This window comes from Mesocricetus auratus, unplaced genomic scaffold (assembly GCF_017639785.1).
Source record: "Mesocricetus auratus isolate SY011 unplaced genomic scaffold, BCM_Maur_2.0 Super-Scaffold_100033, whole genome shotgun sequence".
Lineage (NCBI taxonomy): Eukaryota > Metazoa > Chordata > Mammalia > Rodentia > Cricetidae > Mesocricetus > Mesocricetus auratus.
The window spans coordinates 11,485,351-11,499,806 of record NW_024429213.1 but is presented as its reverse complement, the minus strand read 5'-3'; the positions used below and the strand labels follow the sequence as shown (position 1 = coordinate 11,499,806).

The 14,456-nt window shown below is 36.8% G+C and overlaps 1 protein-coding gene across 3 annotated transcripts in view; it reads left to right on the top strand.

Annotated features, from left to right (window-relative positions):
- The window catches only part of Sytl5 (synaptotagmin like 5), a 288,981-nt gene that overhangs the window by 232,072 nt on the left and 42,453 nt on the right, over positions 1-14,456 (top strand). For all 3 annotated transcript variants that reach the window (XM_040733700.1, XM_040733701.1, XM_040733698.1), the window contains 3 exons: positions 2,745-2,923; positions 4,839-4,938; positions 7,041-7,202. In XM_040733700.1, the coding sequence (XP_040589634.1) occupies positions 2,745-2,923; positions 4,839-4,938; positions 7,041-7,202 (441 nt within the window). The remainder of the gene's footprint in view (positions 1-2,744; positions 2,924-4,838; positions 4,939-7,040; positions 7,203-14,456) is intronic.

The window sequence follows — 14,456 nt, the reverse complement described above, 5'->3', positions numbered from 1 at the left end:
GTTTCCCCCTTCCCAACCATACTTCATAAGTTCCATGGTTTGGGAAATGTGGTTGTATGAGAAGTTCCACCTGTTTTATGACTGGTACACAGCCAGACACTCCTTTTGGAAGGGATTCATGAGCTGACACATCTCAAGTATCCCAATTTATTAAACATTGGAATCTGAGTACCATTCAAAAGACATGTCCAAAAATGGTTCATTAATAGCATGAGTATCTCCACTTTAAGTCACAGAAATGTCTTGATAAAGAAAAGGGTTTGTTAGCAGTAAAATTGTCATAATTACTTTAAATCCCCCTAAGTCTCAATTTTGAGACTTCTTAAATTTTCTTCTATTCGCCGGGCGGTGGTGGCGCACGCCTTTAATCCCAGCACTCGGGAGGCAGAGGCAGGCGGATCTCTGTGAGTTCGAGGCCAGGCTGGACCGATAGCCTCCAAAACAATACAGAGAAACCCTGTCTCGGAAAAACCAAAAAAACATTTCTTCTATTCATAGGAATCCCTCATCCCTCTCTGACAATATAGTTACAGAGGGTAGTCTTAAAAATATAGGTCAGTTATAAAAGGAATCAATGAGTTGTGGTCCATAGGACTTTTGACTAGAAACCCAGAACTTTCCTCTAGGACTTGGTATTACTAACAAATCTGTGAGCCAAAGTTTCTTCATGTATAATATGGTTGAGGCTAATTCATGAAGCTCTTAAGACTTGAACCATGGTCTATGGATCAACACTATTGTATAGCCATGGACCCCAAACTTTCTCAACTTATAAAGCCCAAGGATCTCAATAGTTCTTCATTGTAACTCCCAGGTGAAGAGTAAGGACTGGTTTCACAAAAACTTAGTAAGAACTTACATCCTCTGAAGTTAATAACTATTTGAAGAAAAAAATTATTCAGGTAAATTTTTATTCAGTTCTTAAATTGTTCTATTATTTCTAAAGGATGTGTGTACTTGATGAGTACTATATAGTTTCTCAGATCTTAAAATCTCATTAGACATCATCACATTCACCTGACATTCCACATTAATATTTTTGCTTTTTTTTGGCTTGAGAAAAGTTCATCTTGTTAGAGAAACTCAACACCCTTCTGCCTTCATCTCCTGAATTCTGAGGTGATGGACATGTACCATCATGTCAGATTCCTATATTTTTTAGAGTGAGTAAATTGCCAAAAGCTAATCACATCACAAATAATATTTCATTGGAGAAATAAAATAGGATATTAATAAAGACACTAGTTAGTGCTTTGCCAGCTCTTTTTGCTGTCTGATAGATGCTGCTGTAGCTATGTTTCCCTTTCAAATCTCTATTGGTATTTCCATGAGTTTACAGTGGTACCATGGGTACAAGCACACATTATTTGGGTCCTTAAGACCTAGTTGTCTGTACAAAAACTAAAATGTCAAAATCTATCCCTGACTTAATTTTTATTCTAAAATGATCTCTAATACACTTATTATGTAGTTAATGTTTAAAAATTCTGTTGAATTTATTTTAAGAATAGGAAAGACAAATTCTGTTATTTATTGGCTCTCTTTAAGAAATAGCTTATATGCAATTTTAGGATTCTTGGTTCATTCTTGCCTTTGACTTCAGTTTAAAAGAAATTATGAGCTAAGTCAGGTATATCCTGTTTCTTGGAGAAATAACATCCTGTTTGAAACATAATAGCCTTTACAAAACAATAACAATAAAATCCAGACATGGTCAGGTAAACAGACACATAGTAAAATAAATAGATAGAAATATAGATACATAGATACATTCATGTATCCATATACTATATCTGACAGATAAATGCTCCATAGATACTTTTTGTGTCTATATCTGTCTATATAAATGACAATTCTACACTCTTTGTACTGCTGTGTCTTTGCTTCTCAGTGGTCAACGCAAGGTTATAAAACTACTGCATCATGAATGTCACCGGCCTTTTGTGTCTATCATATTATTAAGAGTCTTTGTATCTAGCACTAAATAATAATGCTACATTGGTTTAATATATATATATCTTGTGTTATGAATATCTTGACAAAATTTTAGGCATCTTTATAGAATTTTTTATTTTTCTGATTAATTGAGGTACTTAATTTTTGGTGCTGTATTTTGGTCATTTACTATTCCATGGAATTTCAAAGCCATGGGTCTTAGACTACCTATACAGTCACACCACTACTAAGTTGGGGAACTGACACCCTTGTGAGTATAGGATGTCCTGCCATACCTTTGTGCAGGCTACAGTTATAGTTCCCCTAGGACTGATGACATACAGTATGAGTGTAAAGAAAGACACTAAGATTTTTGTTAATTCATAATATGGAGTGAGCTTTTATTTCTCCCGATCATTACATTCTAGATATTTAAATAGATTGCATTTGAATCTAGCAGGAAAAGGCAGTGACAGGGATGGTGAAGCAAGATAGTATTAGAAATCTCCAAATGATTCCATATTCATTAGGAGACAAGAATAAAGGATTTCAGCTAACCCAAAGGAGATGCTGCCTTCTTCTCTCAGCAAGCTTCCTGCCTCCCTTACTAAGGAAGCTTAGTGGGGTGTTCTTTTGAGGTTAGAATTTTATGCACCATCATCAAAACAAGCAAATAGTGAGTTCCTTCCTTCCCTCACCCTTGACTCCCCTGACATACACATAGAATATCAATTTGAATTGACTAAAGGGGGTGGATTTTGTAAGTGCCCTGTAATAGCACTAGGTGACTTCGTTCCTCTTTATTCCAGACCAGCCTTAATAGCATGATGAGTGTTTACAGTGAAACAGGAGACTATGGCAACGTGAAGGTCACTGGTGAAATTCTTCTCCACATCAGCTACTGCTACAAAACTGGTGGCCTCTACATTTTTGTCAAGAATTGCAGAAATCTGGCCATAGGAGATGAAAAGAAACAGAGGACAGATGCGTAAGTACATAGGATGTTCCACGGCTGTCTCCAGCACTGCCATCTCTGCCTTCATTTTTCTGTGTCATGCACATTTCATCTTCAGAAGAGATTAAGGATTTCCTTCAATTAAAACCTTCTGAGCCAGGAGGTGGTGGCACACACCTTTAATCCTAGCACTCGGAAAGGCAGAACTCTGCATGCAGATCTCTGTGAGTTCCAGGCCAGCCTGGTCTACAGAGTAAGTTCCAGGACATCCAGGATTATTATACAATAAAACCCTGTCTTTAAAAACAAGAACCTTAGAAAGCTACTTATGACTGGGTATGGTGGCACACACCTTTAATCACAGCACATGCACTCAGGAGTTAGAAGCAGGTGGATCTCTGTGAGTATGAGGCTAGCCTGGTATACAAAGAGAGTTCCAGGACAACCAGGGATGTTACACAAAGAAACCCTGTCTTGTTTTGACATTTTTTATTGAGATATACATGTTTTCCCACCCCTTTCCCTCCTTTCCTGTGTCCCTCCACCCTTCCCCTTCCTACCACACTCCTAATTTACTTAGGAGAGCTTGTCTTTTTTTCCCTTTCTTGGAAGATCCATTTATGTCTCTCTTGGGGTCCTCTTTGTTACGTAGATTCCTTGGGATTGTGGCCTATAGGCTTGTTGTCCTTTCCTTTATGTCTAATATCCACTTATGAGTGAGTACATATTATATTTGTCTTTCTGGGTCTAGAAACTCTGTTTGAAAAAAAAGAAAGAAAGCTACTTGTGACTTCCTTCCAATACTGCTCTTCTAAATATTTTTTGGAGTATGAGTATAAATATTGTATCATTGGTAACCTGATTTGAAGGAGGCCATTATATGATTCAGGACTAACTTTTAGCTAGCACAGAAGCCAGTTGTGGGAGAGAAAAGCTGACATGTCAGCATATACCGTGATGTCTAAGACTGTTATGCTGATTATTTAAAATATTTTTCATACAATATATTGTGATCATATTCTTTCCTCTTCCTAGCCTTCCCAGGTTTTCCACTACCAACTTTATGTTCTTTCTTTCTCTTAGAACAAAACTGCATGCAAGCACGTGCATGTGGAAACACACACACACACAGACACACACACACAATGTAAACAAAATAAAACAATAACACGGAGTCCAATTTATATTTGTCAACTACTCCTGGGCATGAGTCCTGCCTTGGAGTGTACTTGATTATACCCAGTGCCACTTCATTGAAGAAAGCCATTTTGTCACTCCCAGCAGCTATCAATCATAAATAGATTCTCAGCTAGGGATGTGATTTTTGCTCATTTCATATACTCTAGATTTTAGATGGTTGAATGGCAAATATCATTATTTTGGCCAGCATGGAAAGGAGCCATGTGAACCCCCCGCCGTAGATGTGCTTCATAACTCTGGTATAGCATGATTCAATCTTGTGCATGCCTCTGTCTTCTCTGATGTCCTTGTCCCAAGAGGTTTCTAAAATAGTTAGCTAGCATGAGCTAAGGGATTGGGTTAAACTTCTGCCAGGTTGTCATTTTCCATTTCTTCATTCATACAGTAGTACAGTACTGCAGCTTCTCATGTATGTTTCATGCGTTAGGTATTTTTGCTATCCCACTTTCTATACTTGAGGAAACAGATGTAGAAAAGTTAAAAACCCAAGGCTATCAAAAGCAATGATACATGGGTAGTCCCAATCAACTTTTTTGATGCCATTGCCTGTTCTCTACCAATATACAACACTGCTTCTTTCTTATAGAAAGCCCAGAATTATATTTATGACAGCATTTTACAAAGACTTAAGTTTCTTTGTTCATTGCTTTTATCTACTTTCCCATTCCCTTTACTCACTGAAGTTCTGAAATCATTCTAGTAAAGTATATGTTTGCAAATAATGATTTTTATCCTTCATTATTTACAGTTATGTCAAGTCATACCTTCTTCCAGACAAGTCCCGAAGCAATAAGCGCAAGACAAAAATCAGGACAGGTACCAATCCAGAATTCAACGAAACATTAAAGGTAAATAAATACTACCATAAAGACTCATGTCAGCCGGGCGGTGGTGGTGCAAGCCTTTAATCCCAGCACTCGGGAGGCAGAGACAGGCAGATCTCTGTGAGTTCGAGGCCAGGCTGGACCGACAGCCTCCAAAACAATACAGAGAAACCCTGTCTCGTAAAACCAAAAAAAAAAAAAGATTCATGTCATATTAACTAAGAACCTCTTCAATTTAGGCCAGAAGGTGGTGTCAGGGATATTAAGAGTTCAGGGCTAGCCTGAGATGGCATAGTGACATCCAAACAAGCCTGGTCTGCAGAATAAGACTCTCCCTGTGTCAAAAATTTTAAAAATTACCAAAATGAAATGAAGAAATAACTAAATGGAACATTTTTGTATTCCCATGCTCATGCGTGTTTTAGAAAGTTAGAATTTGAATGTTGTTAGCTTTCCTGGAAGTTTTTGGAAAAGAAAAAGACCCTTGCTCTAGTCACTCTCTGCTTAAGTAAAAATGATCTAGGAAAATTACAAATTACATCTAGGCTTGTCATAAAATAAGTTGAACCTTTGAGAAATCTACTTTCTTAGACTTTGTCTAAGAAACTAACTCAGTTAATCACTTTATACACATTTGTTGCTTTGCTAACAAGGGCTATGTGCTGTTTTATATTTTGATCTCCAAGTTTGGCTAAATATACGTGTGTGTGGTTAGTGAATACTAGTAATACTAGGTCACATTTGATAAAACATGAACCAGACTTTAGATTCTAAATTGTAAAGAAATTACTATTTCTAATGTGTAGCCATAAGCAAGCCCTTCTCTCACTCTGGATCCATATGGCCTGGTAAGAAACACAAAGAAATGATAAAGTATATTAATAATCATAGGAAAACGATTGGATTTGTGCCCCCCAAGTAAAGGATTCAGAGCCTATCACAGTGGGTGGTAGTAATGGAAAAAAGCATGGGTCTACATGTATTAATAGAGGCATGTAAATGGAGGTTTCTTGTTACACCGACCAGTTCCCAAATAACCACTCTAAGAATTAATGTTAATTAAAATTGCTTGAACAATGGCCCAGGCATATTCCTGGCTAGCTCTCATTAAATTAACTCATTTTTACTAATCTGTGTATCACGACCAGCAATGTCCTGACATCTTACCCCTTCATGGTATCTCCCAGACTCTACCTTCATTCTCTGTATCTCTGCTTGGATTTCCTGCCTGGCTCTATTCTGCCTGACCATTGGCAAAAAAGCTTTATTCATCAACCAATAAAAAGCAACATACATTCACAGAATACAGAAGGACATCCCACTTCAGAGACATGTGTGGAAGCAGGGGCCAATATTAAGACAAGTCAAATGTAAAAATGAACAAATACCGTCTGGGTGTTAACCCATAATAGAATAGCAAAGATGAGCCCAAGCAGGACAGATAAGCACAGTGACAGATAAATCCAGGGAGTAGAAAACCAAAGTCAATTGTAATGGTAACAGCTGGGACAGGGCTACATATAAATTAAAGCTAATAAACAGTCAGTCTGGAGTGTGACCCAGATAGATAAAAAAAACTGGAAGGTTAGAAGATATGTGGTCATGCAATTCTGCTGGAAAAGTAAAAGCAAGCCCCCTAATATTTATTTTCTTCTCAACCTGTGTGTGGTTTTTAACTTCTACTGGGCTTTATGAAGTTTAGGTTACAATTTTCTTATGTCAGTACTTTTCTGGATTTAAGGATTTTTATTATGAATAAATAAGTTGTAGAATTGTTCTATTAAACCTAGAGCTACAAAGTAGACATGAAAAAAAACAAACAGGTAAATGACAAATTGGAAAGAGACTTCTTCATTTAACACTTTCAATATTGTCCCTGAAGTTTCTTTTACCCCTCTTATAATATAATATATATAATATATAATTATATGATATATATATATTTCTTAACTAGGTATAACCTAAAATGTATTTTAATGTGTATCTTCAATTGTATCAGAAATAAACATGTTATTTCCATATTGCTGATGCCTATGATCTGAAAATTGGTGAAGTCAATTTCAGCCTGCTCTACAATTAGATAGAACCCACCCTGCTGAGTGTGATTCTTTACATCTCATTTGTAGTATACCATCAGCCACACACAGCTGGAAACAAGAACTCTGCAGCTCTCAGTCTGGCACTATGATCGCTTTGGACGCAACAGTTTCCTTGGAGAGGTGGAGATTGCTTTTGACTCATGGAACTTTGAAAATCCATGTGATGAGTGGTTTGTGCTTCAGCCCAAGGTAGGAAATAATTCCAGATTAGTCCACCAGCTGTACAATTAGACAAACCTGAGAAAAAGTGATATTTCAGGCGTGAAGATGCTGAAGGCTTCTAAATTTCAAGTAATAATCAGTAAAGATTATTATAACCTTTAGGAGATATTATAAATCAATTATTTTAGAAGATCTTCATAGATACATATTGTATAGTATATGAAGCTATGTAATAATACTTGAGTAACTTTTATTACTGAAATCCATTTGTCATTGGAAGATCTCCATGGATTACTGAAAAGACCATACTATATTATCCTATAGACAAGAAAGTCTTTATTAAAACAAATCTACAGAGCATGGCTAATCCCAAAACATTATTTCCTTTTCTTACTTTCTACAATTCACAGCATAAGCAGGAATAGTCTTGGATCACTTGTGTGACCACTAGCCAAAATATTTTTTACTCTACGAGTTCATAAAATGGCAATATACTCTAGCATGTTCAACCTTAGAACAATAATGCCTTGGATTCATTATAGGCAAATAATTTTCTTGACATTTGTCAGATTTTAAGTAAAAAGGAGAATGAAAAGGTTACCAGAGATTATTCCTTATTTGTAGTGGTAAAGGATCTCTTGGTAAAGATAGTGAACTAAAATTAACATTGGTTCCCCCGTGACTTCAAAATGCCTATGTGATCTGAACCAAGTTACTTTCTAACCCTTGAAATTCTTATTTGTAGTATAATCATCACTATTGTAGCTGTTGTTACAACTCTGAGACCTGGTGTATTTGAAGTGATGTCCTCTTAGAAAATTGGTATTGTTTGAATAAGAATTTTCTGTAAGGCTGTCACCATTCTGTTAGGCACATTGTAAACTGTCAATAAAAGCTTGGTAGTGTTCACATTGATTAGTAGCTTGACCCAGATTGGTAAATCTTGCCAAGGCCATGGAGTCTTGGCTTTCTACTCTTTTTTAGCTTTACTTTCAGGGTTCACACATTGTTGACTCCTTTCCTAGCTCCACCCATGCTAAACCTGTACATTATTAGCTACAAGTGGGTAATTATTCCATTCTGTGCACTATACTATTAAGAAAAGGAACATTTTTTTCCTCTTTTAGTAGTCAAAACAATGCCTTTGGCCAACCTGGTTCTCTTAACTCTAATTATGTTGTCCTTTCTATCATGAGCTAATAACTTGCCAGTGAGGTGAGATATGTTGGTTGGAATAAAAACATTAACAGTGTAGTCTGGTCATAATGGTAGGGTTGCCACAAAAGAAATCAAACACCATAGATAGAACTAATGAGAAAGTAAACAATACTAGAGAGAAAAACCAAATGATATTACCCATAACACTATCAGTGGCAGCAGTGCTGGTACTTAATTGTCACAACTCCATGAGGTAAACAATATTCTCCCCATCTTATAGATGAAGGAGCTGAGATCTAGAAGTTAAATTCAACTTGCTGGTGGATTATTTTTAAACTACTGGTCTTAAACTTAATATAAATAACTCATAAAAATGTAGGAGATATATTTGGCCTCTACGAAAAAAGTTTTAAAATTCTTAAGCATAATAGTAAGCACACAGCTGGCATGAATATGATAGAGAAGTATAGTTTTATCAGTAATAAGATCCATGATATCATAATTTATCCTGATATTTTATATAGAAAATATTTGGTCATTCAGGATTAGGCATTTGTAACTGAATGAAAAGCCCTACCATAAAAGTATTTAGCTGACTTAGCAGTTTTCTATGATTTGAATCATTTTTGTATAGTATTGTTACCAGTTGTCTGGCTCAAGTCTTTTTGCTCTGCTCCAATAGATATAAATAAGAATAAGATATTCAATCATTGTTTTTGATAGCTCTTGTATCACTTGATGTTAACAGAAACAAACAACAATAATTGTTAAACTCTCTAGTGTAGCTCTCATGCAGGCCATAGTTAGCAGGTCCCTGATTCTACAAATGTTGCAGCTCTTATATAGACCTAAAATACCTAGGACCCTCAGTTCTGCCAATGTTATAGCTCTTATATGGTCCCATGAAATCTAGACTTCTATGCCCTTATCAATAGCTAACAATACAGCTTCTGGTTCAGCTTAGGTATCAAAACTTCTTACTGTTCACAATTGTGTTGTATACTAATTGATATCTGAGAAGTTTAGGTCCTAAAGACAATTCTATGGAAACCTTCTATTGAATAGTACTAGCAGTTTCCTTTCATTGACTCATTAAGGCCTCTTATCTTTCATCTATTTTTTTCATTCCTCATGAGCTCTTGTATCCAAATGAAGGACTATATTTGGACCAGTAACAGCAGTGTCTATTTTATCGATAACATAAATAAGCAATTTTTGCAAATTAAGGTTTGTATTTACCAATCAAAACACTTATTTTTATACATGTCACAATAAACCTACTATGGAAATTAAGATTTGTTTTTGGACCAATCACAGAAATTATGTTTATACTTGGTACAATAAGCCTAATACATAGACAAGGCACTATGTTTGAACCAATCACAATAGTTGTAAACTTTGTACCAGTTATGGCAAAGCTCTCATGCAAATGAAGCCTTATATTTGAACCAATCACGGCCATCACTTTTGTATATGTCACAATAAGCCTAGAGTGCAAACTAAGGTTTGTGTTTTGTCCAACAACAGCATTCTTCATTTATCACTGACGGAAGTAAGCATTTTATGCAAATTATGTTTTATACTTAGACCAATCACAGCACCTGCTTTTATATATGTCACAATAAACCTATTATGCAAATGAAGCATTGTTTTTGAACCAATCACAAGAGTGGTATATTTTTCACAGCTACAACAATCCTCTCATGCAAATGAAGGCTTATTTTTGAACCAGTCACAGCAATCACTTTTGTACATGTCAAATGAGCCTACTATGTAAATTAAGGTTTGTGTTTTGACCAATCACAGCACTTACTTTCATACATGTCATTATAGCCTTATTATGCAAATTAACCAATCATGACAGTGGTAAGTTTTTTCCCCAGTTACAGCAAGCCTCTCATGCAAATAAGGCTTATTTTTGAACCAATCATAGCCATCACTTTTGTACATGTCACTATGCAAATTAATGTTTATGTTTTGCCTAATCACAGCACTTCCTCTTATATAGGATACAATAAGCCTACTATGCAAATTAAGGTTTGTGTTTAAAATTAAGGCTTATATTTGGCCCAGTCACAACACTTACTTTTATATATGTCACAATAACCCTACTATGCAAAGGAAGCACTGTCTTTGAACCAATCACAAGAGTGTTAATTTTTCCTCAAGGAAACCTTCATGCAAATTCATGCAAATTAAGGCTTACCTTTGACCAATCAGGTCATCCCTTTTGTACATGTCACAATAAACCTATTATGCAAATTAGGGTTTGAGTTTGAACCAATCACAGGAATTACTTTTTTACTTGGTACAATAAGCCTATTACACAGATGAGGCACCGTGTTTAAGCCAATCACACTAGTAGTAAACTTTGTCCCACATAAAGTAAGCCTCTCATGCAAATGAAGGCTTATTTTTGAACCAATGACAGCCATCACTTTAATACATGTCACAGTAAACCTACTATGCAAATTAAGGCTTGTGTTTGGACTAATCACTGCATTCTCCCTTTTATCACTTAAAGAAGTAAGCATTTTATGCAAATTAAGGTTTGCATTTGGACCAGTCACAGAACTTGCTTTTATACATGTCACAATAACCCTACTATGCCAATTTATCTCTGTGTTCAGAACAATCACAGGAGTGATGAGTTTTGTTCCTGTTACAACAAATCTCTCAGGCAAATGATGGCTTATTTTTGAACTAATCACAGCCATCACTTTTATACATGTTACAATAAACCTGCTATGTAAACTAAGATTGGACCAGTCATGGCATTCTCCAGTTTATCACTGACAGAAGAAAACATTTTATACAAATTAAGTTTTGCATTTAGACTAATCACAGCACTTACTCTTCTTATACATGTCACAGAAACCTTACTATGCAAATGATGGACTGTGTTGGGACCAATCACAGCATTCCATATTTTTGACTCTCTGCTGGAATTAATTTAGAGGTACCTGGTCATCTGGTATTATGGTTTGAATGTGACAAGACCCTCCCACATAGTAGCTAGCTGGTGAAAATTTGTTAAACCTGGGAAGTAGGGCTTAACTAGAAAATGTGGATTGTTAGGGGTGCTCTTGAGGGTTATAGTTCCCCATTGGTTCCATAAGGATTCTGTCTTTTTCCTGACTTGAGGAGACATGGGCAGACTGCCTCAAGGTTATGCCACCATGACTGTGGCTGAAATAAACCATTTCTCCCCTACATTGTTTCTATTGGTCATTTTGTTCTTGTTATGTATATAGCATGAGAATTGAGAAATAGTATTTGGTTTAAAACTACATGGCATTAATTTTAACAATTTTATTCTTTCACTACATTTGTGTGTGTGTACATGAAGGTCTGCCACAGAGCATGTGTGAAGGGCAGAGAATAACTCACAGGAGTCCATTCTTTCCTGCCATGTGGATCCTGGGGATAGAGTTCAGGTCACCAGGCTTACTGAGCCATCTTGCTAGTCCCATGTTTCCCAAACTTTAAAGACATAGGAAACCTTACAAAACATGGGCTGGTGAGATGCCTCAGCAGATAAAAGCATTTATCCTGTGGGCCTGATGACCTGACCTTTGTCCCCAGAATCCATTAAAAGGTGGAAAAAGAGAATCTATTTTTCTTGGGCAGGATTTCTATTGTTGTGAAGAGACACTATGACCACAGTAACTCTTAAAAAGGAAAATCATTTAATTGGGTGGCTTACAGTTTCAGAGGTTTAGTCCGTTATCATCATGGCAGGAAACATAGTGGCATGCAGACAGACATGGTGCTGGAGAAGGAGCTTCGAGTCCTACATCTTTGATCCACAGGCAACAGGAAGTGAACTGAGACACTAGGCATGACTTCTTCATATATGAGACTTCAAAGCCCACCTCCATAATGACACACTTCCTTTAACAAGGCCATACTTACTCCAACAAAGCCACACATCTTAGTAGTGCCACCCCCTATGAGCTTTTGGGTGCCAATTACATAAAAACTACCATACTACTCTACAAAGTTGTCCCCCATCTCCACAAATATGCCATCGCATGTATGTCCTTACACACACATACCATAGAACTCATCAACCTTTATGTACTTAGGAATGGCAGTTGATGAATGCAAAGAGGTTAGAGATGTAAAATGTTAAGTTTGTGTGGTTTGCTATGTTTAATGTGGTGATTTTTTACCTCCATTAAAAACAAAGAACTTTATTGATTAAAGTTGAGAAATAATTAAAACAGTGATTATTTCATTTATCTGTTTTGTCTATTTTGAGACAGGATCATTCTATATAGCACTGGCTGCCCTGGAACTCACTACATAGAAGAAGTTGGCCTCAGACTCACAAAAATCTGCTTGCCTTTGGCTCTTAAGTGCTGGGATTAAAGGCATATAGCACCATACTCAGCAAGACACCAATTCTGCTTGTAGTTATTTGTGTTATGTGTTGTAGGTCCATTTCCACAAAATTTCTTGCTTTTCCTGCCAATAAACTAAAGACAACAACACATTATAAAAATAATTCCAGTAGAAATTATTTGAAACAATCTCCTTCCCTTGTCTGTCATTTCAGTTCAGCCCACACTCTACAAGCTAATTCATGGTGAGCAGCCCTAGAACTTTGATATTTTTAATCTAGTGTCCAGATAAGGTGGAGTGTGAGCTGTAGGGACTGATTCCTCTACTAATAAAAGATCAGAATTAATAGTCCTTAATAATTAATAGTCCTTAGCAGTACTGACTTCTTTAGCAGTGGAAATGACAGAGCAATATACTACTGTACTGCATATTGATTATGTTACTGAAAGTCCTTCAGTACTGAGAGCTTTGTTTGTGTTAGGTACTACAGCAGAAGCCAGTGAGGAGGCTGGTGCTGACAGAAAAGGGATTCAAGATGTCAAACTTCAGTACTGTAAAGTAATTTCACAACATAACTTCTATTTTACTGCATGGCATGGGACTCTTTATTACCTATAACTCATTATCCTTTTGAAAGTCATGTAGTTTGTCAGTATGAATTGCTGCTATTCAAGCCTTCCCAAGAGGTGCTGTTAGAAAAACAAGGACCTCTGGAAACAAGCAGCAAGCTTAAGTGGTTTTCCAAGGAAACGTTCTCTTATTTTGCCTTCAAGCAGAGAGTAAATGCACATTTCTTTGGGATTATTATCTAGCTAAAAGCTGCTCTTTACTTGACAGTGTTGGCACTTTTGTCTGTAATCTATTTCCCCATCTTACACCTACAAATGCACTGGGATGTATGTTTTTTTCTGCATGGAAAGAAGCTCTGTCTTTTCAGACAGCACAAGATGGTGAGTGCCATCTGATGATTTCCCACACACTCACCTGCTGAGAGTCGCAATAATTTTCTGCTGCTTTGGGGGGATAGTTTTAATCAATGCTGCCTCTTTTCCTGCCACTAAAGTGCTCACTTGATATGTGTCAGCTTTGGTTGTAGCCCAGCATGGCATACGTTTATTTTCAAATAAATATGACTCTTCATTGTTTTCACTCCCATCTTCTGTGATCTTATACTAATGGAGTAAACTTTGTCTGGGAGCATAGAGAACCTTAATACCACAGGAGGGGAAGTTTCCTGGGGCTGAGGCAGATCCTTTAGTCAGTTACTAATGAATGAAGACAAACAGACACTCCTATGTAGGGAGACATCTTAGACACCTGTGCCGGGAACTACACCCACTTTGGGCGTGGCTACAGGTATATAGGGAAGTGGAAATAAAGGGCTGTGCAGGGGGACACTGGCTCTCTCTTGGGGTTCCAGTTGGGTCTCAGAGAGCTTTGCAACGCTGACCTTAGTTTCTCAGCTTCTCATGTAAGTAACTTCTCCCTAATAAACTATCATATGACATCCCTTCCTTGTTTAGCTTAATATTCCTCAATGCTCCTACTCTTGCACTTCTATGTAGGGTAGTTCTTTCCTGTCATGTTCCCAGAGCTATCCTGTATTCTAGTTTCATTTCTGTTGCTGTTTCAAATACCCTGACAAAAAACAAGAGAATGAAGGAAAATGTGTACTTGATTTATTCCAGGTCATTGTTCATCATTTCAGGGAAATCAAGGCAGGAAACCAAGCAGTTTAGGAAAGTCACATTCATAGTCGAGATCAATGAAAGGAAT